The 24,957-nt window shown below is 35.7% G+C and overlaps 1 protein-coding gene across 2 annotated transcripts in view; it reads right to left on the bottom strand.

The window, feature by feature from the left end:
• Positions 1 to 24,957, bottom strand: part of CD2AP (CD2 associated protein) — a 121,918-nt gene that overhangs the window by 30,491 nt on the left and 66,470 nt on the right. For both annotated transcript variants that reach the window (XM_090282557.1, XM_090282558.1), the window contains 6 exons: positions 16,837 to 17,024; positions 12,950 to 13,025; positions 12,460 to 12,554; positions 10,765 to 10,869; positions 8,591 to 8,627; positions 6,756 to 6,818 (listed from right to left, as the gene is read on the bottom strand). In XM_090282557.1, coding sequence (XP_090138683.1) covers positions 6,756 to 6,818; positions 8,591 to 8,627; positions 10,765 to 10,869; positions 12,460 to 12,554; positions 12,950 to 13,025; positions 16,837 to 17,024 — 564 coding nt within the window. The remainder of the gene's footprint in view (positions 1 to 6,755; positions 6,819 to 8,590; positions 8,628 to 10,764; positions 10,870 to 12,459; positions 12,555 to 12,949; positions 13,026 to 16,836; positions 17,025 to 24,957) is intronic.

Genomic DNA, 24,957 nt, shown 5'->3' with positions numbered 1-24,957 from the left:
GAATCAATTTAGTAGATACTAAGAATGACAGAATGAAGAGAGGTATAATCCAGGTCTACAATAAAATTAGAGTAGGGGGAGGGGAGGTCAGAGGACTGGATTTAGACTTCCAATTATCTAAGACTGTTTCCCTACTGTTTAAGTAAGTTTGAATGAGGATTTTCTGTTCTTTGCTCTTAAAACACTGCAACTTCCTTTTATCTATACTACTACAACTACCTAAATAGCACGAGAACAAAGTTTCATAAAAACGTATCTGAAAATGTCACATAAGTGTTTTAATTACGTAATAAATACTGTATTGCACATCCCTATCCCCTGCTGTGCAAGGAACTACAGAACCAATGTCAAATAAGATTCAGACACACACACAAACACACATTCCCTATCCCCCTTTGCCATAACGAAGTTTAGGCACATGTGAGAAAACAACAACAACAACAACAACAACAAAACTAAACTAATATGTGACATATGAGTTGTATCTATTTTTAGATAGAGTAATTTTAAAAAACCAATTCAAGAAGGTGACATTAAGCTGGATATTATTGAAATCTGAGGGAAAAAAGGAATTAGCCACTAGAAGTTTCTGAAACGAGTAGGAGAGAGACAGGATTCCAGGGAAAGGGTACTACACCATTAAGTGTGAAAGAAAAAACTGGTACAGTATTCCCTCACTTATCATAGGTATTACGTTCCAGATCCCCCTGCGAAGTAGGCACCTTACATTTATTCTACACTTTCAAACCTACGTAACTTCAACAACATACGTATACAGTACTGCAAAATCCCGCAATATAGCGAAAAATCCGCGATAAATAATTAAATATAATATTTTTAAAAATCCCACGATACAGTGAGGCCACAATAAGTGAACCGCGATACAGCGAGGGACTACTGTATTCTATGAACATGATATACAGGGAACTGTACTATTGTAAGCCGGACATTTTTCCAACTGCAAAAGCACTCAAACACAGTAAGCTGATATGTTGTATATGACATACACAAAACTGAGGGTAACACATACATGTACCCTTTATTTATTTCCATCATATAAAGTCTGAAACCCTTATTACTACTTTAAATCCTTTCTGGAGCAGGGCAAGAGATATACAGTTAAGTAACACATTCCTTCTCATACCACTGAAAGACCTTTGATGAACTATACAAGTGGTCCTCAATTTTGTCTTCAGATTAGAATCATGTAGGAAGCTTTATAAATGCTAATACCTCAGTCCTACCCTATAAAAATTTTGTAGAGGATTCTAGGCATCAGCATATTTTTTAGACATCCAGGTAATTCTAATATGCTACCAGTATTGAGAACTGTACCAAACTACCTTTATAGCTTTCTCAAAATTCCTCCAAGGTGCCTATAGCCATTTCCTGAATACATTATGATTTCTCTAATTATTTTCATACTCTCCTCCTGTGGAATCATCTTCGCTTTTCTAATCAACACATTATGTTCATTTTCTAAGTCTCTGCATAATCACAATAGTTAGCGTTTACTAACTATTCAATTAGCAATTGTCAGAATATTATTTTCAAAAGTGAAAAAAAATTTAATCTTAGTAACTAGCAGAAGCAAGTTGCCTCATACATAACTGAGTGAACTTATGTTATTGTGTGTTCAACATTTGTTAAGTCTGTTTCAGGTGTGGTTATAAATAAACAATATCATTTTTTACTTCTTAAGAGGTCAAGATTATTTTTAGGTTCAATCTTGATATATCAGAATTATCAAAATGTTCTTTGTAGAAGATTAGAGATAAGTACGTTTCCTTTTTGGTAAGCACACTAAATATAAAATACAATAGTTCTGCCACAGCTTTCAACTCAATGTCTACATACTACAGATTGTGTTACAGATTAAAAGGCATTTGAGTTTAGTACCTCCAATAATAAATGTCCTTAAATGAATTTTAAAAACATGGACCTGGATTTAAATTCCTCATTAAAGTGAAGAGTGTTACACCAAGGCTTGAGAGCACATAATAATTTAAAAGCATATTGTGACCACTGTTTTCTAACATTCTGCAACATGAATAATACTGATTTAAGAATCCACAACAAGCATGTAAATTGAAAAAAGCCACACCTTTATTGTTATTTTTGGCAGAATATGTAAAATGAAAACAAATGGTATACAAAGAAAGCAATAAATGTAAATAAATCCAACCAAACACTAACTTGGAATTTACAGTTTTCACATGGTGACTGAAGCTTTTATGTACATGATTGAGAAAATTAAGAATAAGACAACACAAGATTTAACTCTGACAGTCCTTTCTTAATCATTTTTAGATGAGTGAATTAGTGAATGAGTTAATCATGCTCCTACCCCTTTGGAAGGGAACCAGCAGCAGCCACATGATATTCTATAAGAGACAAAGTCTTAGGTAGTCAGTAGAACCCCAAAGTTTTTCAAGAAGATAGGGTAAGAGTTACTGGGCTTAAAAGTCCTATAAATCAGTCAATTCCACACTCAATCAGTGAAATTCTAGCATGTGACTACTACAACTTCTTAGCAATTCTAACTTGCTGCCCTTTAATGTCAGGCTGAAATCTTTGCCAGATGCAGAAATTTAAAAACAACAAAAAACCTCAAGAAGGAATATACAACAGCACATTATTAACATATTGGTGCTTCATTTCTGCTTGGAGAGGTTTATTATCTGGTGATGTTCTATTTAGGAATCAACTGAAAATTAAGAAAACTGATACCAACTTCTCAAGTGAAAACTCTAAGAAATGCTCCTCAAGGAAAAGTGAGCAGATTCATTGCCCCTAATAATAAAAAAGTGGAACCAGGCCAGGCTAGGCTTCAGCAGCCTATTATGGTCTTCCTGTGGATATGCCTGTTACCATTTAATTGACTTTATATGCCTGATAGAGCTTTTGTTGCATTCTGTCCTACACATTTATATCTTCCCTGCCAGGCACTCCAAAATAAACATAAGTTCATCCTTTCCTGTCATAAGAAAAAAGTAGACTATTTTGAAAGGTATGCCCAAGAAAGCTCTCCCAAAAAGCAGGGGAAAAACTGGTACTCCAAAGTGTTGACAGTATCACTCTCCTGAGGCACAGTATGGCTGCTATTCAAGGTACCTAAGAAATAGGGGGCAAAAAACTGCTAATAGGTCTGAGAAGACACACATGGCAACTTGGGGCAGGGAATAGACAGTGAAGATTAAATACTCCATTCTTAAAATTTAAAAAAGTATCCCATGAAAAAAGGTATTTTCACTTAAGAGTCAAAGGTAGGAAGATCAGTTGCACGTTTTCAAGTAGCTCCTTTCCCCCCCTCCCAAACACAGCAGAGCTTTTCAAAGGATATCCCCTCTGCAATTATGATCATAAGAGTGATAAAAGTCATGAACACACGTACTGGTGAAATGCTGTATTTATTGAGAAGGCTAGGGCTCCTTAATGTGGCCCTTGAAATGGTTTGAAAAACTTGCTCTGTGGACTGTGGAACAAGGGTAGAATTTTGATTTATACCCGCCCCTGGCCAGGCTGCTTGGTTGGTTAGAGCGTCTTCCCGATACACCAAGGTTGTGGGTTTGATCACTGGTCAGGGCACATACAAGACTCAATCAATAAATAATCATTAAGTGGAACAAAAAATCAAATAAAAATGTAAAAATGTAAAAATATATAAATAAAAATAATTATTCCACACCAATCCATATTCCCTGTTCCTTGTACCAAATCCATTAAAGTCATGTCAGAGTAATGAGAGCATTTTGAAAATTAAGAATTGTGCCCCTTATTATACATTTGTTGTTTCACTTGTAAAACAATTCTTGTTTGTGCATACTTAAACTTTGAAACCAACACATTAAAATCAGTTTTAAAGTCTTTTCAGTGAAGAGTTGTGGTGTTAAGATTTAAGAATAAGAAAACAAACATCTTTTCTATTTACTCACATATTTGTCATTCCTGGCATTCCTCATCACTTTGTGTACATCTGAATGCCTAGAAAGCAACATTTTCCTTCTCAAAAATAAAAAAATAAAAAACTTTAAGTTTTATTTTGCCTCCATTGCCTGAAAGCTATTTTTGCTAGATAAACAAGTCAAGGCTGACAAGTTATTTTCTTTTCGATTTTATGCGTTTCTGTTTGTCAATGCTTTTTATCAAGTTTATAATAATGCGCCTTAAGGTGATTTCTTTTTTTCGCTGTTCCATTTATTTATGTATTCATTGGTTGATTTTTTTTTTAAGTGTATTTTATTGGTCATGCTGTTTAGTCCCAATTTCTTTTCCCTTTGCTCCCTTCCACCCAGTACCCCCTTTCTCTCCAACTATCCCACCCCACTTAGTTCATGTCCATAGGTCATGCATGTAAGTTCTTTGGCTTTACCCTTAACTTTACTATTCTTAACACCCCCTTATCTGTTTTGTACCAACCAATTATGCTTCTTAGTCCCTGCAACATTTCCCCGTTTCCCTCCTTTTTCCTTCCCAGCTGACACCTCTCCAAATGATCCCCATATCTATGATTCTGTTCCTATTCTGGTTGTTTGCTTCGTTTGTTTTTGTTTTTTAGATCCGGTTGTTGATAGCTGTGAGTTTATCATTTTAATGTTCATAGTTTTGATCTTCTTTTTCTTAAATAAGTCCCTTTAACATTTCATACAATAATGGCTTGGTGATGATGAACTCCTTTAGCTTTATCTTTGTCTTGGAAGCACTTCATCTGCCTTTCCATTCTAAATGATAGCTTTGCTGGATAGAGTAATCTTGGTTGTAGGTCCTTGCTTTTCATCACATTGAATACTTCTTGCCAGTCTCTTCTTGCCTGCAAAGTTTCTTTTGAGAAATCAGCTGACAGTCTTATAAGCACCCCTTTGTAGGTAACCCTCTGCTTTTCTCTTGATACTTATAAGATTCTCTCTTTATCTTTAACCTTTAGCATTTTAATTATGATGTGTTTTGGTGTGGTCCTCTTTGGGTTTAGCTTGTTTGAGACTCTGTGCTTCCTGGACTTGTATGTCCATTTCCTTCGCCAAATTTGGGAAGTTTCCCTTCATTATTTTTTCACATAAGCTTTCAATGTCTTGCTCTTCCTCTTCTCCCTCTGCCACCTCTGTGATATGGATGTTGGCATGTTTAACGTTGTACCAGAGGTTCCTAAGCCTCTCCTTGTTTTTTTCAATTCTTGTTTTCTCCTTCTGTACTGGTTAACTGATTTTTTCTTCCTTATGTTCCAATTCGTTGATTTGAACCCTGGTTTCTTCCCTTCACCACCGGTTTTGTGTGGATTTTCCTTTGTTTCACTTAGCATAGCCTCCATTTCTTCCATTAAGCATCTGTCATACTTAATTGTGTCTGTCAAGTCTGTGACGATCATTAACACCAATGTTTTGAACTCTGCATCTCTTAGGTTGGCTATCTCCTTGTCGCTCAGTTCTCTCATTGGAACCTTGATCTGTACCCCATTTTGGGCCATACTTTTTTGTCTCAATTTGACAGCTTTCTGTGTTTGCCTCTGTGTCTTAGGTAGAGATGCCACACGTGTTACATTGTAAGGGATGGACCCTCAGGTATTTGTCAGTGCAGGGTGACCTGTTTCACCACATTATAGTGCTGTATGTGGGGGAGGGGTCTGAGAGGGAACAATGCTGCTTGCTTAACACTTGCCCCCCAGGCACTTCTCCCACTTCCTGTATGCAACTGGCACCTCTCTAGCTGCTGATTGCTAATAGTTCCCAGAGTGGGTGGGTCTGAGGATGTTCTAGGACTGGGTGGTGGGAGGGTCCTCTAAACAAGCTAACTCTGCTGAGAGACCACTAGTTTCATCCTCCACTCCAAACCCCACTGGTTTGTATAGTCAGAAGCAATGTGGCTTTATTTTCACAGGCACTGGAACCATAAGGTGCGCAGTCTGGTCTGGGGCTGGGATCGCTTCCCAGGTTTCCCATCCTACTTTTAAAATGTATGCACTTTTCACTGCAGCCAGACACTGCCCTGCTGCCATCGCCACACTGTGTCCTCTCTGCCCTGGCTCCGCCCCTCCTACCTGTCTGGATGAGTATTCCTTCTTTATATCTCTGCTTGTTAAACTTCCATGCAGCTTGATTTTCGGGAACTTCCGGTTGTCTCCAGTTTTGAGGTAGTTGTATTCCTTCTTAGTTGTGGAGGGAGACCCAGTGTGCCTGTCTAGGCCTCCATCTTGGAGGGAAGTCAAAGTATTAACTGTTTTAGCTTAGTTTCTTATATGTTATTTGAAATAACTTTGAATAAGTACTACATCATTACTAAGGAAATAGTTTAACATTTTAATGAATGCAAATTGGTATCATTTACTTGTTTATGTTCATCCTCTCTCAAGGACATTTTTAAATTGTTTTTAGAAAGGAAAGGTGATAGAAAAACAGCGATACAAGTAGAAGCATTGACTGGTTACCTCCTGCACACACCTGGACCAGGGATCTCATACCCCCTGACCAGGAATCAAACCCACAACCTAGGTATGTGCCCTGACCAGGAATAAAACCTACAAATTTCTGGTTACGGGACGACACTCCCAACTAACAGAGCCATACTGGCCAGGCCTGAGTAAAATCTTAATTTCCTGTGGACCTTGACAAATTACTTCCTCCCAGAAAACACCAAGCATTGCAAAGTAAATACTGAACATTTCTTGATATCAGTGTAAATGACTCAGTGTGGAGAGATACTTTTCTTTAGAATTACAACAAAAAAAAAGTTAATTTTTCTAAAAGTGGAAAGATTAGTCATACCTCTTTCTTCAGGCTTTATAGGAAAATACTTTTTCTCTGCAGATATCAGTTCAGGCTTTGGGGCTAAGAAAAAAATAAACAAAATTCATACATTTTAAAAAATAATCATTTTAGAGCACAAAAACAATTATACTACAAACTAAAGGTTAGTTTAAAAATAATATCAAATGAAAACATGGTTTAAGAGAAAGAACAATGTAAGAGATATTACGAGGCACAATCTAATGCTACACCTGTCACCATTAGCATGAGTAAGTAATAATAGTAATCTCAGTTCCTTTTTGTCAAATGAAGGTGTTCATGTCCGTTATACCACCTCTCTCCGGTAGAACTAACAATGATGATGGAAACATTCTATTTTTGTGCTGACACTGACTACTAAGACTTGAAATACTCCTTCAGTGACTATGGAAATGTTTTATTTTATATAATTTTAATTAACTTTGTAAGACCAATTTAGTATCTAAAAAGCCTCCAACTCTATCTTATATAAAAATTACTTTTAATTTCTGCTTTCCTTGCTCTGGGATTAGATCAGCAAATACAAAGCTAAAATCATTGAGAAGGAAAGAACTTGCCTTATTCTAAAAAGAGCAAGTCTTTCAAGAAAATAACTGAACTGTATTTATAAAAATCAGAAACTGGAGGCTGGGAATTCACAGAAATAGACAAAGAGCCAGATCATAAGAAGTTAACTCTAGAAAACTCTTCTAGGTTTGTTTAATTCAACTGTTTAGAAAACATACTCTTCTAATTTGTTTGCGACACTAACAAATGGATTTCACCTGAAAACATAGAAAATAAAATGTCAGATTAACCCCTTGAGTGCCAACATCACTGTGAGCCACGCTGACAAATTTTCCCAAAAGTGCCAGCATTGCGTCCAGTGACTCTTTTTGCGATGGCTATAAATGTAAATAACAATGAAATAATTTGTATTTTATATTTTGTTCTCTTTTTTTTGTACCTCAGCACTTTTTCTCATGTTGATCCAAATTCTGAATTTTTATGCTTGTTCAAATACTGACATATTAATTGTTATAATTTTTACTTAATTTTGAATGGTCCTTTTAATTTTATTTATCTTTGCAATAATCACTGAAACTCTATGTAGTGTGCTTATGCTTTTGTTAATGAACATTTTCATTGCTTCACAGTATAGCATTAGCATTTTGTTTATTAACTGTTTTTCACTGTTGATATCTATTGATATATGTCTCTAGTGTGAATGTCATTTGTATTCATTTTTTTGTACATTATGAAGGTTTTTCTCTCAAAAATTTATGCAATATTTGGCATACTTCTTGCTTGTTATCCATGTTGCTATGTGTTTTTTCAAATTAAAATCATGGGTTTTATATTATGCCATATATTATATTTCAGAAGGCATACTGAAGGAAAGAACTTTTTTCTAAAATAATTGTTATAAAATAATTTTATTGTAATAAAATTTTTGCTAAATTGCGTCAAAGAACACTGCTTACAAAAGAGTGTATTTACAATATGTTGTGAAATTTTCAGCAAAATTGCCTGGCATTTCTCACACGAATTTTAGCAATTTTGCATGGTACTCAAAGGGTTAAGTTTTCTCAACAGATTTAAACTTAGTCAATTTTCTTAATTCAAGATGACACAGAACTAAAGCATACAAATTATTCTCAAAATTCCTATTTAATATGCCTTCTACTTAAAAAAATACTAACATATTAATGTATATGAACACTCAATTTTTATATATTCAAAGGTTAGTGTATAACACATATATTAAATCCGATTTCACCATTTTAGGATTTAAAAATATGAACAGCAAACTGAATATTGGTTTTCTTACATACCTGGACCCTTAGCAGGAGGTGGTGGTTTCTTTGGTTTCTATTAAAATAATAATGGTGAAAACAGCTGAATATTTACATATTAAATACAATTAAATTCTGATCATTAAAAATCAAAAGTATATGAACATCTCTCCTCAACCCCTACCTGCTAAAAATTATAAAATAAATCCTAAGAACTCCACAAAAGGTGACAAACAAAAATTAATTCTATTAGAACAAATACCTCCTTGATCAAAATTCAAATATTTCAACATTTTTCACTGTTATGATAAACCTACAAATTCTTAATGATCAGGAAAAAAGTTCTGTCCCCTCTCCTGTAGTTTAAGATTCCCATGCACCATTTTACCATTTTTAATAGCTAAGTTGGGTGGAGAGAGAGCTGTGGCAGGCAAAGGCAGAGAAAGAGACTTTGTTTTTATAAGAAAAAAAAGAGTATTTAATAAATACATCTACTTTCATTCTTGACTTTTTACTCTCGAAGAGAAGATAAAGGCAAAGGTCTGTGTTTCCTCAATTTATTTAAATTCTCTTAGGTTTATAAAGATTCACTTATAACACCCCACTTAATGCATTAAAAAACCTGAGACATTTCTAATATGTGAATTTGGTTTTGCCAAATTAAAAGTAACTAATAACCACTCTGTTCCATGCTTCCATGCCTGTGGTTCTATTTTGTTTGTTAGTTTATTTTGTTCATTAGATTCCTCTTATAGGGTGAGATCATATGGTAATTGTCTTTCATCAATTGGCTTATTGCACTTAGCATAATATTCTTTAATTTCATCATGCTGTCCCAAAAGGTAGGAAGGAGTTCTTTCTTTCTTTCTGTTGGGTAGTATTCCATTGTGTCAATGTACCACAGATTTTTGATCCATTTATTTACTAATGGGCACTTAGTGAGCAGAGGGGAGGGGGAAGGGGGATAATGGGAAGAAGAGGACAGGAAGGGGCTGGAAAAGAACATGTATAAATGATTCATGGACATGGAAAACAGTGTGAGCATTGACTGTGGGAGTGGGGGTGGGATGGGTGGAGGAGGGCAAAGGGGAAAATTTGGCACAACTGTAATAGAATAACAATAAAAAATGATTTAAAAAAGAACATGAAAAAGAAATTAAAAAAAAATACTTCTAACTGTTTCAGTGGTTAAGGACAGAGAAGAGAAAGAGAAAATCTAAAGGACCTATAACCAAGGAAACTGAAACTGGACCTTAATGATTAATATACATTTAAATCAAACTTTATAAGTGGAAACTGATGGAAATAACTCATTATATAAGGATTTGTGCCAAAATTTCTTACTGCTGAATTTTAGTGAGTTTTTACAGCTTTCTTATAGTAAATACACATTTTCTTTTGTCTGTAATAATAATCAACAATGTGTGTTTATTAAGAAAAGTATAAAAACAAAGCACATTTAAGGCTGAATCAATAGTGAATCAAATCCAGCAAAGGAAGGGCCTCAGACAGTGTAAGCCTCCAGAGAGTAAGCTCCAATTTACTTACCTAAATGAAAGACTGAAAAGATTACTGATTTCTGCATTGGCCTAAATCAAAATGGTAGACTGTCTTGCTGTGTGTCTGCTTTCTAATTCCCCTTTCTCCTACTTTATTTAAAAACTAAACTGGATCCACTGCTCTACAGGGGGAAAAAAAGGGATCAAGTTGCAGAAAACCAAAAGATCACTGATGAAACTCAGCCTCACTTTATTCACCGTGGGAAATAAAATAGACATATTAAATCCTAAAAGGAGGCAAAGATGCTTTTTACTCTCCCCAAAATGCACTGATAGAATAAACAGTAAGATCAACACTGCCTTATTTTCAAGAAAAGTAAAAAAAATATATAATTTCTTCCAGGCAAGTGCTAATTTGTCTAGCATACATAGCCAGCTTTTTTTTTTTTTTTTAAATTATAATATAGTAATGAGTCTAAGGTTACTCTCCAATATAATCAATGGGGAAAGAAAACCAGGAATAAAAGCACAGAACTGAAATACTGTTTTGTTGTTTAAATAATTCAAGTAAGTTACATGAAGTTATGAATCTAAAATCCTCATAACATTATTGAGTAACAATATATAAACCCTGTTTAGAAAGAAATATTGGCAAAAGGTTCTTTCTTTAAACCATTAAAGGTTCTTTATCACCATTAAAAAATAAAAGCTTACTGGAAAGTCCTTATCCAGTTCATTTATCTGAACAGCAAAATTGTCTGGAAATACTCCTTCTTTGCCATTAAGTTCACCCTTCCACCAGCCAGCTTCTCCAGTTTCCTAGAATGCAAAATGGATAATTAAGATCATAAGGGTTATCTTTAAATAAGGAAAAAAATTACAAAATAGAAACCTGTTTAATTCTATTATTTTTGCAAGAAAAAAAAAAAAAAGACCTAAAAGATCATGAGGTCCTCCTAATAGAAAATATTCCTCATATTACCTCTAGCAGTAGTTATAAAATTAGGTTTAATTTTTTTAAAATTAAGTAATTTTAAATTTAATTTATAAGGATAAGAAGTTCTTGGATGCCCTGGCCGGTTGGCTCAGTTGGTTGCAGCGCCACCCTGTAATCCGGAAGGCTGCAGGTCTAATCCCCGGTCAGGGTGTGTATGGGAGGCAATAGATCGATGTCTTGATATCTCTTTCTCCCCCATCCCCCTTCTTCCCTCTCTAAAATCAGTAAAAAAAAAACAAAAACATATCTTCAGGTGAAGACTTAAAAAAAAAGTTGTCAGGGAGGAGAAAAGAAAAAAGAAAGAACATGGAAAGGACAATAAACAGAGAATGTGTATCTTAACATTCTTCCCAACATTTTATATACCAAATATGAATCACATCATTCACTTGCATTAGAAATGAACAGGATCTTCTTCAACTCCTCCCAAAAGCCATCCTTTCATGAAAAATTAGTCCAAACTGTATGAATTTTCAAACTGACATACAGTGAACTAACTGATTATTAATTTAAAACAATGGCACCCTGGCCAATGTGGCTCAGTTGGTTGAAGCGTCCTCCCATAGACATAACGGTCATGGTTTCAATTCCTGGACAAGGCACATGCCTACAATTATAGGTTTGGTCCTCGGTCACAGTGCATACGAGAGGTGATCGATTCATGGTTCTCCCCCTCTTCCCCCGCTCTCTAAAATCAGTAAGCATGTCCTTGGGAAAGGAGTAAAAAAAACAAACAAAAAAAAAAGTGGGGGGGATTGGATTTCAAAAGCTGTTCAACAGAATTATACCAAAAAACCAAAATATTCATAATTTTGCTCTATTACAAATACTAATTATAGGATTCTGCCCATACCCCAATAACACTAGGTTTCCTTCTTCTTTTGCCTCAATTCATTCCAAATTATAAAACTATCTCATTCCTTTAAATAACCGCACTATTGCCCACAGTATAAAGTTTCATAAATATTTACACGTTGATGGACATCTAAATTATTTCCTTATTATTTCTTGTTGTTTCTTATTAAAAAGAATGCAACAAACATTAGGTGGGAAAAAATGGAATGAAATAAAAGAAAAAGTAATAAGAGAAACATGGAGGGGATTAGGGTTAAAGAAAAAAACACAACATGATTGTAATTTTCCAATATATCAATTATAACAAAGACAGTAAAAATTTAAAAACAAAACAAACAAAACCCCCCAAACAAACATACAAACAAACAAGCAAACAAAAAAACCACCTCTCTGAGCACTCACTGATGTGCAGGTTTTCTCAGGACATAGAAATAAAATAAGACAAAGTCCGAGCTCTTCTAAAGCTCACATGCTAGGGGGAATGTACAAATACTGAGAAATATTTCTATGAATAAATTACATGATATGATTAAATGAAGAACAGAGAAAAATCTTACCTTACTTATCAGATGGATTACCTCTCCCTCTTTAAAAGTAAGTTCATCTTCATTAGTACCTTCATAGGCAAATAACGTTCTACAATATTCCTTAGCTAAAATAAAGAATGTAAATAATGTGGCTTATATAAATTGATTCTTTCAATGAATATGTATGAAGTCTCTATTTTATGCAAAGAAATGTACACTAGAAGCTATTAAATTGAATTTAATAATTTCAGCCAATACTATAAGTTGAATTAAGTAACAATTTCATTAATCATTCATTTAACTACTTACTAAGTCCTACTATGCTCTAGGTATAGTTCTAACTGTGGGGGTGGAACATTAATGAGCAAAGCATATTAAAAACCTTGACCTCGTGGTGCTTATATCTAGCAGGATTTAATACTCTGATCAGGTAGTACAGTACTGACAAATGTCTTCAAAAAATCTAATATATTTTGAGCATCTTTCATTCCTAGTATAAAAATTTTATTCAAACACTTACCTTTAATTTTACCTTCAGTGTCTGTTTTTATCTCCACACTCTGAGTTCTGGATCCTAGTGACTGTATGATTAAGGGCTAGAATAGAGAAGGATGAGAACAAATATTTTAAGTTAGGATAAAGATCATATTGTTAGATAAAATTTCCATTTACAATTACCCAGCTTTCCTTAAGGGTACTTAAGAGTCAGGTTAGTAAGGTGACTGAAAACTCTGCCAAGAGAAAGATCTCAAAAGCTACTGAAATGATACCTCAGAACTTCTAACTTTTAAAAGTTCTCCCTAGTTCTATGATAAAAATACTCTGATACCCATAACACAGAACCCTAATTTTAGAACCTCTAAAATAATATTAGCATTTAAAAACTTACTGTGGATCAATCCCTGAGTGAAGAACTTCACACACATTATAGCTTAATCTGCAGAACACCCTGCATGAAGTAGGCATTAACATGTACTCCTTTTATAGAACAGGCAACAGTTACATAACCCCACTACGATAAGAATAATTTAGCAGGACCCAGACTCAAACCTAGAAAGTAATCTCTTAAACATCATTCAACTTCCCTACAATGAATAGAGAAGTCTTGATACTTTATTGTTGTTATCTAAATGAAAACACTGTTAATAACTGTAGTCGTATTATAATTATAGTAGACAATTTTCCACTATATCTTAGTACAGTTAAGTCCTCTGCCATTTTATACTACTGTTTCCTTGAATTTTCTCCCCAGAAATAACACTCTATTTGACCTTAGATTTCATCAGTTAAAAATGTAAACATACTGTTAACTTATCTATCATGGTATATTCTGTTTAACTTTTAAGACAGTCACTTTAATTTCTCCCCATTCTAACCACCATATCTTCCAGTCTGGTGTCACCTGCAAACATAACAAATGTGCTCCCCACTTTATCAATTCCTAGATCAATGATCAAAGCAGGCCTCACAAGGCCATTCTGTAGGGTGACTCTGGGACAACTCTCACTAATGACAGCTCTGGAAGAGTGGCATTATAAGTGGTAATGGAAAGATTACTGGTGTAGGTGCAGTGCACAACAGTGGACGTTTGCCGAAACACATCCACCTGTGCTCTTAAGATAGATATGTGTCGCTATGTGAATTCAACCTCAAATGTAAAAAATATTGTGCCATGGAAATCACAAGCTGTAGGACAACATGAACTATGTGACAATGAAGTCAAAGGCAATGTGTATTTTCTCAGACAGAGAAAGCAAAGGAGGCCCACTGGGGATGTGTCACTGGAAGAGCCCCCTGTTAGGCCCACGCCAGACCTTGCAGCTCCTAGGTGTTAAAATTAGCATAAGTTACAGAAGCTGCAGTCAGTCACTCAGTCAGGAATTTCTGGAGCTGGCCTTGTACCATCAACTCCTGCATCACCTTCACTGGGTGGTGACATCAACCCTCATGCATCTGTTGCTTACAAGACAAAGACTTAGAAATCATCTTTTTAAAAAAGATCGTGCTAACGAATAAGTTGCAAAGCTGCAGTTAGCCACTCAGTTGGGAATTTTGGAAGCTGGTCTTGTACCGTCAACCCCTGTGTCACCTTTATTGGGTTATGACATGAACCCTGATGCTTCAGCTTGCAACAGAGATGATATGAACTTTCCTGACCCACCTTAATCACAACAGGAAATAAACAGACTACCAAATAAAGCTATAACAATTGAAGCTCAGGTTAGCCATTGGAGGTGTTTTGCTCAGACTTTCACAGCAAACAGCTATGATGACCATGAATGTTGTCACCAGAGAGAGATAAATGTGCATTACAACTTGCTGTCTTGGGAATAAGAAAAGCAGTATGCTCACGCACTAGCTAACCTGAAGTTGGTCCTAGCTAAATGGATAGAGAAGGCAGATAGTCTAGGCGGAATGCAGTGGGTGTTATATGGGTTGCTGGCTTTGATCAGAAGGAAGAACAAATTAAAGAATTTAAAAAAACAAAATGAGGTCCAACAGGAAGTGCTAGATAACATACAAAAGAAATTAATGAACTTACTAAGTAGCACAGAAGAAAAATATCCCCTTTAGAGGATATTTTCAAACACCAAAACACGTTGTGAAGTGTTACAGTTAATGGGAAGCACTGTGGGTGTCAAAAACAAAGAAATAGAGCAGCTGTTCAATGAAGAGCAAGGTGGCATTATCAGGTGGATGACCAGGTGGCTTGGATCAAAAAGTGTCCCCAACACACGTCTGGAACCAATGCAACAGTCTATGAGCTCTTTTTCAGAACTTCTTGTTAAATATCTTGAAACAGAATCTCATGCAGCTTCCCAGTACCAAACACTATGCTTGTGATATGAAGCCTCTAAGATTCACTGGGAAAGACAAAATGAGCTAAAAATGTACCACCAACTCTACAAACTATCTGAGGATACTCACCCAGAAAAACAGATGTGAGCCCCTGTTCCACAACTGTGTCTCTTATTAACAAACCTGGACCCGAAGCTGGTGGGTCTGGGCATCTTCTTTTAAATGCCATTACTAATGACTTGCCCACATATATTCCTTTCTAATGTCACCTGACAAGACTGCTCAAGTTGTCCTGAAAGACCTTCCAAAGCAAAATAGATGATTCCAGAGCCAGAGATAAGATAGCACTTTAAAGCAGGGGTTTAAAAAAAAAAGGCACTATTTGTTTTTGCAGTTTTAATTTGTTTAATAAAGATACTAATTCTTAAAAAGAAAACTTGTTAGTGATATCATTAATCAAATGAAGTTACTCAATACAATCATAAGCTTTAGAGTTGAAAAGGGGACCCAGATCATTTATCTAATGTCCCTCCTCATGCAGACATTGCTTCTCAAACATTCCTAGCTATTATATGGTTATACGGCAGCACTCCCAAAACAGTAAGAACTCCAATCTTTATCTTTAAAACCAAGAATCAATTAGGCCCCATAATCTTAAGGCTACAGTCTCAAGAGCTAGGAGAAGACAGGTGTCAAAGTACTAATTTTCTTTCTTGAACTCAAATCATAATTACATGAGAAAATATGTGGGACGCTAGGAAAGAAAAAAAATGTTGAAACATTTTAGGAGAAAACTTCAGAATATACTTCACCAACCAAGAGTCTTAAAAGTGAAATATTGCTAAACCAGGCAAATAAATACTGAAGTACTTAAAACTCTTAAGAGTTAAATAAAGACATACAAACAAGAGCTACAAGAGAAACAATACCCTTAAAAAGGTCACAGGAAAAGCCTCCTATCTGAACACTGGATCTGAAGTTCCCAGATGTTAACACCAAGAACAATACCTTTGAAATTAAATGCTCTTAAGATTGTAGCTATTTTTCCCCAAAATAAAAAGTTAAGCATTTAGTTAAAAATCTCTTATTAGAGACTAAAATTTATGGTACATTCACTTTGATTTATTTCACAATGCTAGTGAAATGCTAAAGAAAAATAAAGTTCTCTATACATTTACAGGGGGCGATGAGTAGATTTCACCATCGCTGACAAACCACAGGAAAGTTAAGCAGTGCCTAATAAACTTAGTTTCTTATTGAGAAGCCATTTTAAAATGGCCTATTTGAGGCCTGAAAAAATATATATAATTTTAGCTTTAAAAGGAAAAAAAAATGCTTTGCCTTTTCTAATTTTAAACTGAAAATTGTAACTCTAAAGCTTCCACTAATAAGCATTTGTGTAAATTTACCACAAAACATTCTAATTCTATAAAAATCAAACATTAACATTAATTGCTGTAAACTTGAAGAGCTTCTCACAAGTCTTCTTAACCAATGACTAGAGATTTCAAAATAGGACATTTAAGAGTTGCAAAGTAACTTACATTCTGCAAAATGCTTAAGGAGAATAACAGCAGAGTTAATCTAAGTGAAGTTAATTTGTATTACCTTTTCTGATTTCTTCTCTTCTATTTCACTACTGGATGTTCTTGTCCTAAGTTTCACAGAGCCTTCTTTAAAAATATCACCAAATCCAATTCCTTTAATTTTCTTTGGCTGTGCAACTGATCCAGGTGCACTTTCATTCCCATTCCCCAGAGAGGGGAAAGATAAGGCAGGCCCAGTCCAAACAGTTTCTGAAAGAATAATTTGTTTTTGAAGAATGACACCTAGCTTCCTGACATTTTTCATACTCCTCCCTTTCCACTGTGTTTATACTCTGTAACTCCTAATAAAAAATATAAAATAAAGTAATAAATTAAATGACTAAATGCTAACATATCCAAGAAAGTAAGATACATTTACATTGATATTTTTCTGGAAGGCAGCTATGCTCACCACTATACCACCAACACCATTACATTGATATTTTTCCGGATGTTGTATAAAACAATAACAATTCAGGTATTTTTAATTAGTAAAATGCTAATTAAGAAAGAGGAAATCATATTATATATGATCTTTACAACAACATGTCAAATTTATAGCTTTGGACAAGATGATATAAAATATAAGAGTGAAGAATTAAAAAGATAAAGTTAACCATTTTTAAAAGTTAAACAACTCAATCTGATTAAAGTTAGGGTGAGTTTCCGAACACAAAAACTGAGAATATCAGCACATTTTTATTTTAAGAAGTCAGCAATTCAAGACCTGTCATCTTAACTCACGGATGAAGTAACATAAGTCTAAATTTGAAGCACATTATAGTGGTAATAAATAAGTAAATAAACAAATAAATAAATATTAAACAAAACCTAACATTATATGGTAAGAAAGCTGTTTCCACATTCTTTCTCAGTAGCAAAGGTTCTTATTTAGAGGCCTCAACGAGTTAATTAACAACCTCATGGAAAACTATGTGGGTATTTGCTCATTTTTCTGGATAAAAGCAGCAAAGCTTATAACAGATTCTCAATGGGCTTTATAATCTAAGAAATAAAGTTCTAGAGTAAATCATACAAAAAAATTCCAGAAACATTTCAGAATGGGGATGAGAAACGGAAAGAAACACATAATTTTCAGCTCACTAAACTAAAACAGTATGTTGAAATTTAACAGTAAGAACAACGGGTAATAGTAAAAATGGCAGCTATCATTTATTCTGTGCTTAATCTGTACCAAGCACTTGCTAAGCACTTTACATGAATTATATCTAATTTTTATAACCACCCATAGGCTTAACATTAAGCAGTGCTACTCATCATTTTTAAAACAAGTAAACTAGGCAAAGAGATGTTAAGAACTACCCCTAGGTCATAGAAGGTATAAATAACGGTCAACGTTGGAAGTTAATTCCTGAGGACTCCAAAATCAGCTTTAAAAATTTTAGAATAATGATCAAATAACAAAAGCCTCCAATCACACATTTTAAAATACCTGAGTAGTTAATAAAAATAACTTTTATGAACGTAGGAAATATAATGCTAACAATGCTCTATTCTAACTATAACTCACTTTCAATATGAGCCTAAGGCACGTATGAGAGGGGGACCCAAAAATACCCAGAATTTATTAAAATTTGTGCATTTACTCTTACATGTTTAAACTTCAGTCACCTTCAAAGCATTCCATTTGATGCAATATACCTATAGAGACTTTTTCTCACAGCTCAAAAGTTTTTTTTCCCCCCAAACCGTTTTTTGAACTCACTGATTTTGATGCCTTTTAGTGCTTCTGCCGTTTTATTTGCTTGTTTCACCTCTTCCACATCAGCAAAAGGTTTCCCTTTGAGGACTTTTTTCATCCGGGAAATAGAAGATGTCACTCTTGAGTGAGGTTGGATGAGGTGGGGTGAATAAAGAACATGGGCATGGGCACGGGGGCAGGGGCAGCAGGCGTGTGCACATGCCGTTTTTGGTCAAAAACTGCTGAATGCTCAGTGCAGTGTGGGCAGGTACACTCGTGAATCACCCATCATGAAGTGGGCAATGTGTTGAGCCTTCAAAAAAAAAAATTCACTGAAGCTGAATGCAGCCTCTCACAACAATGCCAGCTGGTGCACTGATACAGATGGGTTCCTAGAACACTCACCTAGTCAGAGGCTGGGGGGTAGGGGGAGCCTGTACTACAAGGGGCCTACTCTCCAGAAGATAATTCCAGGTTTTTGTGGATCCCCCATTTTAGACATTTTGTAATAAAGTTTTAAGTCAGCTTTATTGAGAGAATATTTACATACAATTAAATAAACCCATTTTAAATGGACAATCCAATAATTTTTGACAAATGTGTGCCCCATGTAACACCAACATTTAAGATATAGAACATTTCTGTCACTCTTAAAAGGATACTGTTTACCATCTCAGAGTCAATCCTTCCCACTCTCTATTCTCAAGAAACCACCGATCCTATCTGTCAATATAGATGTGTCCTTTTTAGAGATCCAAATTTAATCATATAGAGTCCCTTTTCTGTCTGCGTCTCCTGCTAAGCAGAATATGCACAAGTCATCCATGCTTCCTCACTTCTTTCATTCCTTTTTATCTACCATTAAGAAGTTAGCTGCAGATTTCTCATAGACAAGCTTTATCCGATACTAAACGTTCCCTTCTGTGGCTATTAATAGTTTTTGTCATTAAGTGTTGAATAGGTAAAAATTCCTTTTTGCATCTATTGAGATGTCCATATGGTTTTTCTCCTTTAAACTGGAAATGTGGTAATTATATTAACTTTGAATTTGTGGGATAAACCCCATTAGTCATAATGTATCACATATTTTGTTGGATTTGATATGGTAATGCTTTATTAAGAATTTCTGTGTTTATGATCATAATAGTTTGTAATTCCGTAATGACTTCATCAGATTTTGATAAAGCCATACAGATCTGAGAAATTTGAATTTATGTTAAGACTAAATACTGGATAGAATTCAGCAGTGAAACCACATTACCTAGGTAGAAAATTTTCTTTGTGTGAGCATATTTCATAATTCAGTTTTCTGGACTATCAAGTGTTTATTTCATCTGTCGGTTTTGGTTAAGTTACACTTTCCAAGGGATTTGTATATGTTATCTAAATTGTCAAATTATAGACATCATTTCCTTATTATGTCTATATTGTCTGATCTGTAGCGATACTCCATGTCTGATTATCATAATATTTGTTTCTTATTTCTTTGATCAGCTTTATCAATTCTTTTATCTTTTTGAAAAACTCAACTATTAAACTTGTTGATTTCCTTGATTGCTGATTTGTTTTTAATTTCATATTTTTGGGCTCTTATTTCTTTCCTTCTAATTATTTCAGAATTAATTTGCTCTTACTAGTCTAAAATATAAATTTAATTATAGATTTTTATACTTTTCTTTTTTTTATCAGCTTTTAAAGCTATAAACTTCTCAACAGGTGCTGATTTACCTGCATTCCACAAATTCTGGTGTGTTGTGTTTCCATTTTTATTCATTTCAAAAACCATTCTAATTTCCCTCATTTCTTCTTTGATCCACAGGTTATTTACAAGTGTTACTTAATTTCTATATACCTGAAGATCTCCCCAGTATCTGTTTTTAAATAATTCCATTCTAGTCATAAAACCTACTCTGCATAACTTCAAAACTTTTAAATTCATTGAGAGTTGTTTGATTCCCAAACATAGGATCTATCTGGTAAATATTTCATGTACTCTTCAAAAGACTGTGTATTCTGTTGTTGGGTTAACTGTTCTGTAAATGTCAATTAGGTCCACTCATCTGAAGTTATTTAAGTCTTATTATAAATCCTTTTTTATTTTTTTCCATTGGTTCTATTAGTTACTGAGAAAAGCATGTTCAAATCTACTTGTGGATCTGTTTCAGTTCTGGCAGTTTCTGCCTCATGTATTTTCAAGTTCTGGTATTAGGTTATACATATTTAGAATTGTTATGTAAAATTTTTGAACTATCATTATAAAATATTCCTTTTTATTCTTGGTAATGTTTATTTTCCTGAAATATACTTTGAAATTATTATAACCACCCTAGATTTCATGTGTTTTGCACAGAGTATCTTTTTTCATTCTTTTCTGAAACCTATGCCATAATATAGTCAAGTACTATACAACAATATTTGGGTAATCAACGGACTGCATAATATCAGTGGTCCCATAAGGCTACAATGGAGAAGAAAAATTCTGATTACCTAGGTATGTCATAGCTGTCACAAAATCGTAGTGCAATGCATTACTTACTATAACTTTTCTACTTAATAAAATTCAAGGCAAAAAAGTTACAGTAAGCTAAGGTTAAATTATTGAAGAAAAATACTTAGTGTAGCCTAAGTGTACAGTGTTTATAAAATCTATAGCAGTGTACAATGAACTAGGCCTTCACATTCACTCACCACTCATTCACTGACTCACCACGGCAAATTCCAGTCCTTGATGGCAAGTGACCCATATAGATATACCATTTTCTATTTTCTTACTATATTTTTACTGTACCTCTTCCATGTTTAGATGTTAGATACACAATTGCCTGCAATATTCAGTACAGTAACATGCTGGACAGGTCTGTAGCCTTAGGAGCGAAAGGATGTACCACAGAGCTTCAGTGTATAGTAAATACACCATCTAGGTTTGTGTAAATTCACTCTATGATGTTCACACAAGAAATCACCTACCACATTTACCAGAATGTAGCTGGTTGTTAAAGGACACACAACTATTTAAAATGAAACTGTACGTTATACAGTTAGTTGGCCTTCCAACTGGAATCTACAAACTTAAGTTTTTAAAAAATGTTTTATTGATTATGCTGTTACAGTTTTCCCAATTTCTTTACCCTTTCTTCTCCTCCACCCAGTGACCCCCCCTTCCTCCACTTGTCCCCCCTAGTCCATGCCCATTGGTTGTGCATAAAGTTCTCCTGAACATCTTCCTGTCTACTCCACTCCCCCCTACTATGCTTCTTAATTCCTGCATCATCTCCCTCCCTTTCCCCCTCCCCGCTGACCTCCCCCCAATATGCTCCCCATACCTATAATTCTTTTCCCACTCTCGTTGCCTACTTAGTTTGCCTTTGTTTCAGTTTCCTAGCTTCTGTTGTTGGTTGTTGTGATACAGTTTTCATTTTAATGTTCATAGCTTTGATCCTCCTTCTTCTAAACAAGTCACTTTAACATCTCATATAACAGTGGTTTGGATCTAATGAACTCCTTCAGTTTTACTTTGTCCTGGAAGCACTTTCTCTGTCCTTCTATTCTGAATGACAGCTTCGCTGGATAATCGTGGTTGTAGTTTTTGATTTTCATTACTTTGAATATTTATTTGCCAGTCCCTTCTTGCCTGCAGAGTCTCTGTTGAGAAATCAGTTCATAGTCTAATTGGAACCCCTTTGTACATAATTCTTTTCTTCTCTCTTGCTGCTTTTAAGATTCTCTCTTTAATTTTTGACATTTTGATTATAATGTGTCTTGGAGTGGTTCTCCATGGGTCCAGTTTTTCTGGAACTCTCTGTGCTCCCTGGACCTGTAAGTCTATTTCCTTCCCCAAGTTGGAGAAGTTCTGCTTCATTATCTTTTCACATTATTTTTCAATTTCTAGTTCTTCTTTTTCACCTTCTGGCAACCCTATAATTCGTATGTTCGCTTGCTTATAGCTGTCCCATAGGTTTCTAAGCCTGTCCTCATTTTCCTCACTTTTTGTTTCTTCTTTCTGCACTGGTTGACTGTTTGTTCCTTCCCTGTGTTCTGATTTGTTGATTTGATCCCTGGTTTTCCTTTCCTCACCACTTGTCTCATATGTGTTTTCATTCATTTCAGCAGAATTAGCTTTCATTCCTTCCCCATCTTGTTCAAAATCTTTTGTTAGTTCTGTAAGCTGCCTTATGACTATAGCTCTGACCTGACCCTCAGGAAGATTATCTATTTGTTCATCGGTTAATTCACGTATTTGCTTTCTGGTCAGCTGTGCCACCAGGATCTCAATCACGATTCCTGCCATCCTGACTGTTTTTGTTTATCTTTCCTTTTTGGGTGGGCTGTCACACCTCCTATGCTATTGGGGGCAGAGCCCTATGCACTTGTCAATACCAGGCAAACCTTCTCACAACACTGTGGTGCTTTGTGCGGGGGCAGGGGTCCAAAATGGATTCCTGCTGTTCACTGTCCGCTGAGAGACCGGGAAGCCTCCTCCTCTGTACGCACACCCTCTGGGCCTCACTGTCTGAGGCAATGGGGGTCTGCCTTCCCTGGCGTTGGAATCGCGAGCTGATGGGTCTGAACAGTAGCTGGGGGTGCTCCCCTGGCACTTCTCGGCTCCCCTTAAATACGGGTGTCTGTGCTTATCGCCATCCCACTGCTCATTGCTCCAGCTGCCGCCAGCAGCACAGCTTGATCTCTCTGCCCTGGCTTCACCCCTCCTACCTGTCGGGATGAGTACCACTTGTTTATAACCCCATATGTTGGACTTCCATGTAGTTTTATTTTCTGGAACTTCTGGTTATTTCTGGTTTTGTGGTAGTCGTAGTCCTTCTTAGTTGTGGAGGGAGATGGAGCATGTCAGTCTAGGCCTCCAGCTCGGCTGGAAGTGTACACAGCTTCTTGAGCCAAAAATCCTGGTAGCCACAGGTTCTTCTTTCTCAGTCATTTCCATATCTCATCATTACAAGGTGCAGTTCTTTATACCACCTATGTAGGGGCACCAAATATTCCCTGTAAAAAGTTTCAAAGGTCTGCAAAATATGTAAATATATAGGGGCTTCAGATGTTCTTTGTAAGAAGTAGCAAGGACTTGCTAAAAAGCCTTGAAGAGAAGAATGTAGGAAGGAATGTAACTATTGGTGATTTATAAGCTAAAAGCACCTTAGCCCCCATCACCTTCCATTTGCTTGTGTCTGGTTTATAACATTTGTGAAAGTTATACTTTACAGAATATCTAGCCCTTTGAAGATAAATTGCTTCAAAAGAATCTGTCCCTGGCTGGAAAGCAGTGCTGTCCTCGGAGATAACCTTATAGCCTTGCAAATTTCTGTTCCTGTTACTGCCAAGACATTCCTGCAGTCCTGCCCAGCCCCCTCTTCCTGGGGCTGTTTCCTGCCAAAGAAGAAACAAAGGGGGCCTCACCAGTATATAATCCAGCGTTTAGACTCCATTGTAGGTCGGAGCCTTGTTAGAGACCAGCTCAGGGTCTGCCCGACTGGCCGGCAAATAAAATCCTTTGCTTACTTTATACACCACTTCAGAGTGTTCAATCTCGCCTATGTAGCCGCAACACCTATATAGCTCCTATTCTACCCATGTTTCTCCATTCCCAAATCATTCCTTTATTTTAAGCTGACCCAATTTCTACCTTATTTATCAAAACGTTATGAACTACTTTTCTCCAACCCACTTTAAACAATGCAACCAAACCAATCTAAAAAACAATGTAATCATTTCACTTCCCTTTAAGACTTCTCAGTGACAGGATTTAGCATTTTTGTAATGCCTTCTTAAACCCTACTCAATAATTTCTCCAGCCTCAACACTCACCACATCCAACTACACACTCTGCAATCCCTTTGACTTGAATCTCCTTCAGGATCTTGAAAACGCTATGCTCTTTCTTCACCCTCTGACACAAATCTGCCTAGGGATTTCCTACCCATTCTGGGATCTCAATCTGTAACTTCCTCTGGGGCTCATTCCTTCATATCCTGCTAAGTTTGGGTTCTCTTACATACATCTGTATCACCCTAAACACTCCTGTCACAAACACTTCTCATGTTGAATTATAATCACCTGTTTAATATTCTTTTCTTTTTCAAAGGACCAAAAGCTTCAAAATACAGAGAAGAATTGTGCCTATGTTGCTGATTACTGTATCCCCAGAACCTTGCACAATATGCTCAACAACCAGCACACGATATATTAAATTAAAAAATATATGTATTTTGAATAAATTAAACAGTAGTATTTTGTCAGTGTCCCCCTGGGAAAGTATTGAGACTTGGAGCCCTGCTTAGGCCAGGTGAAGGAAATGAAGCCTGAAAGACCTGACCGGAAAACCTGGAAAGCTGGATGCATACATGCCTCAATGCTATAGCCAGTAGGCTCCAGTGGGAATTGGGCCATGAGAAAATGCTTTTTGTCCTTTGAAGCTTGCCCTGTTCTTTT

The sequence above is a fragment of the Furipterus horrens genome, unplaced genomic scaffold (genome assembly GCF_987537825.1).
Source record: "Furipterus horrens unplaced genomic scaffold, mFurHor1.1.pri manual_scaffold_6, whole genome shotgun sequence".
In the NCBI taxonomy this organism is placed as follows: domain Eukaryota; kingdom Metazoa; phylum Chordata; class Mammalia; order Chiroptera; family Furipteridae; genus Furipterus; species Furipterus horrens.
Note: the sequence above shows the minus strand (reverse complement) of the source record. Positions and strands in the feature narration are given on the sequence as shown.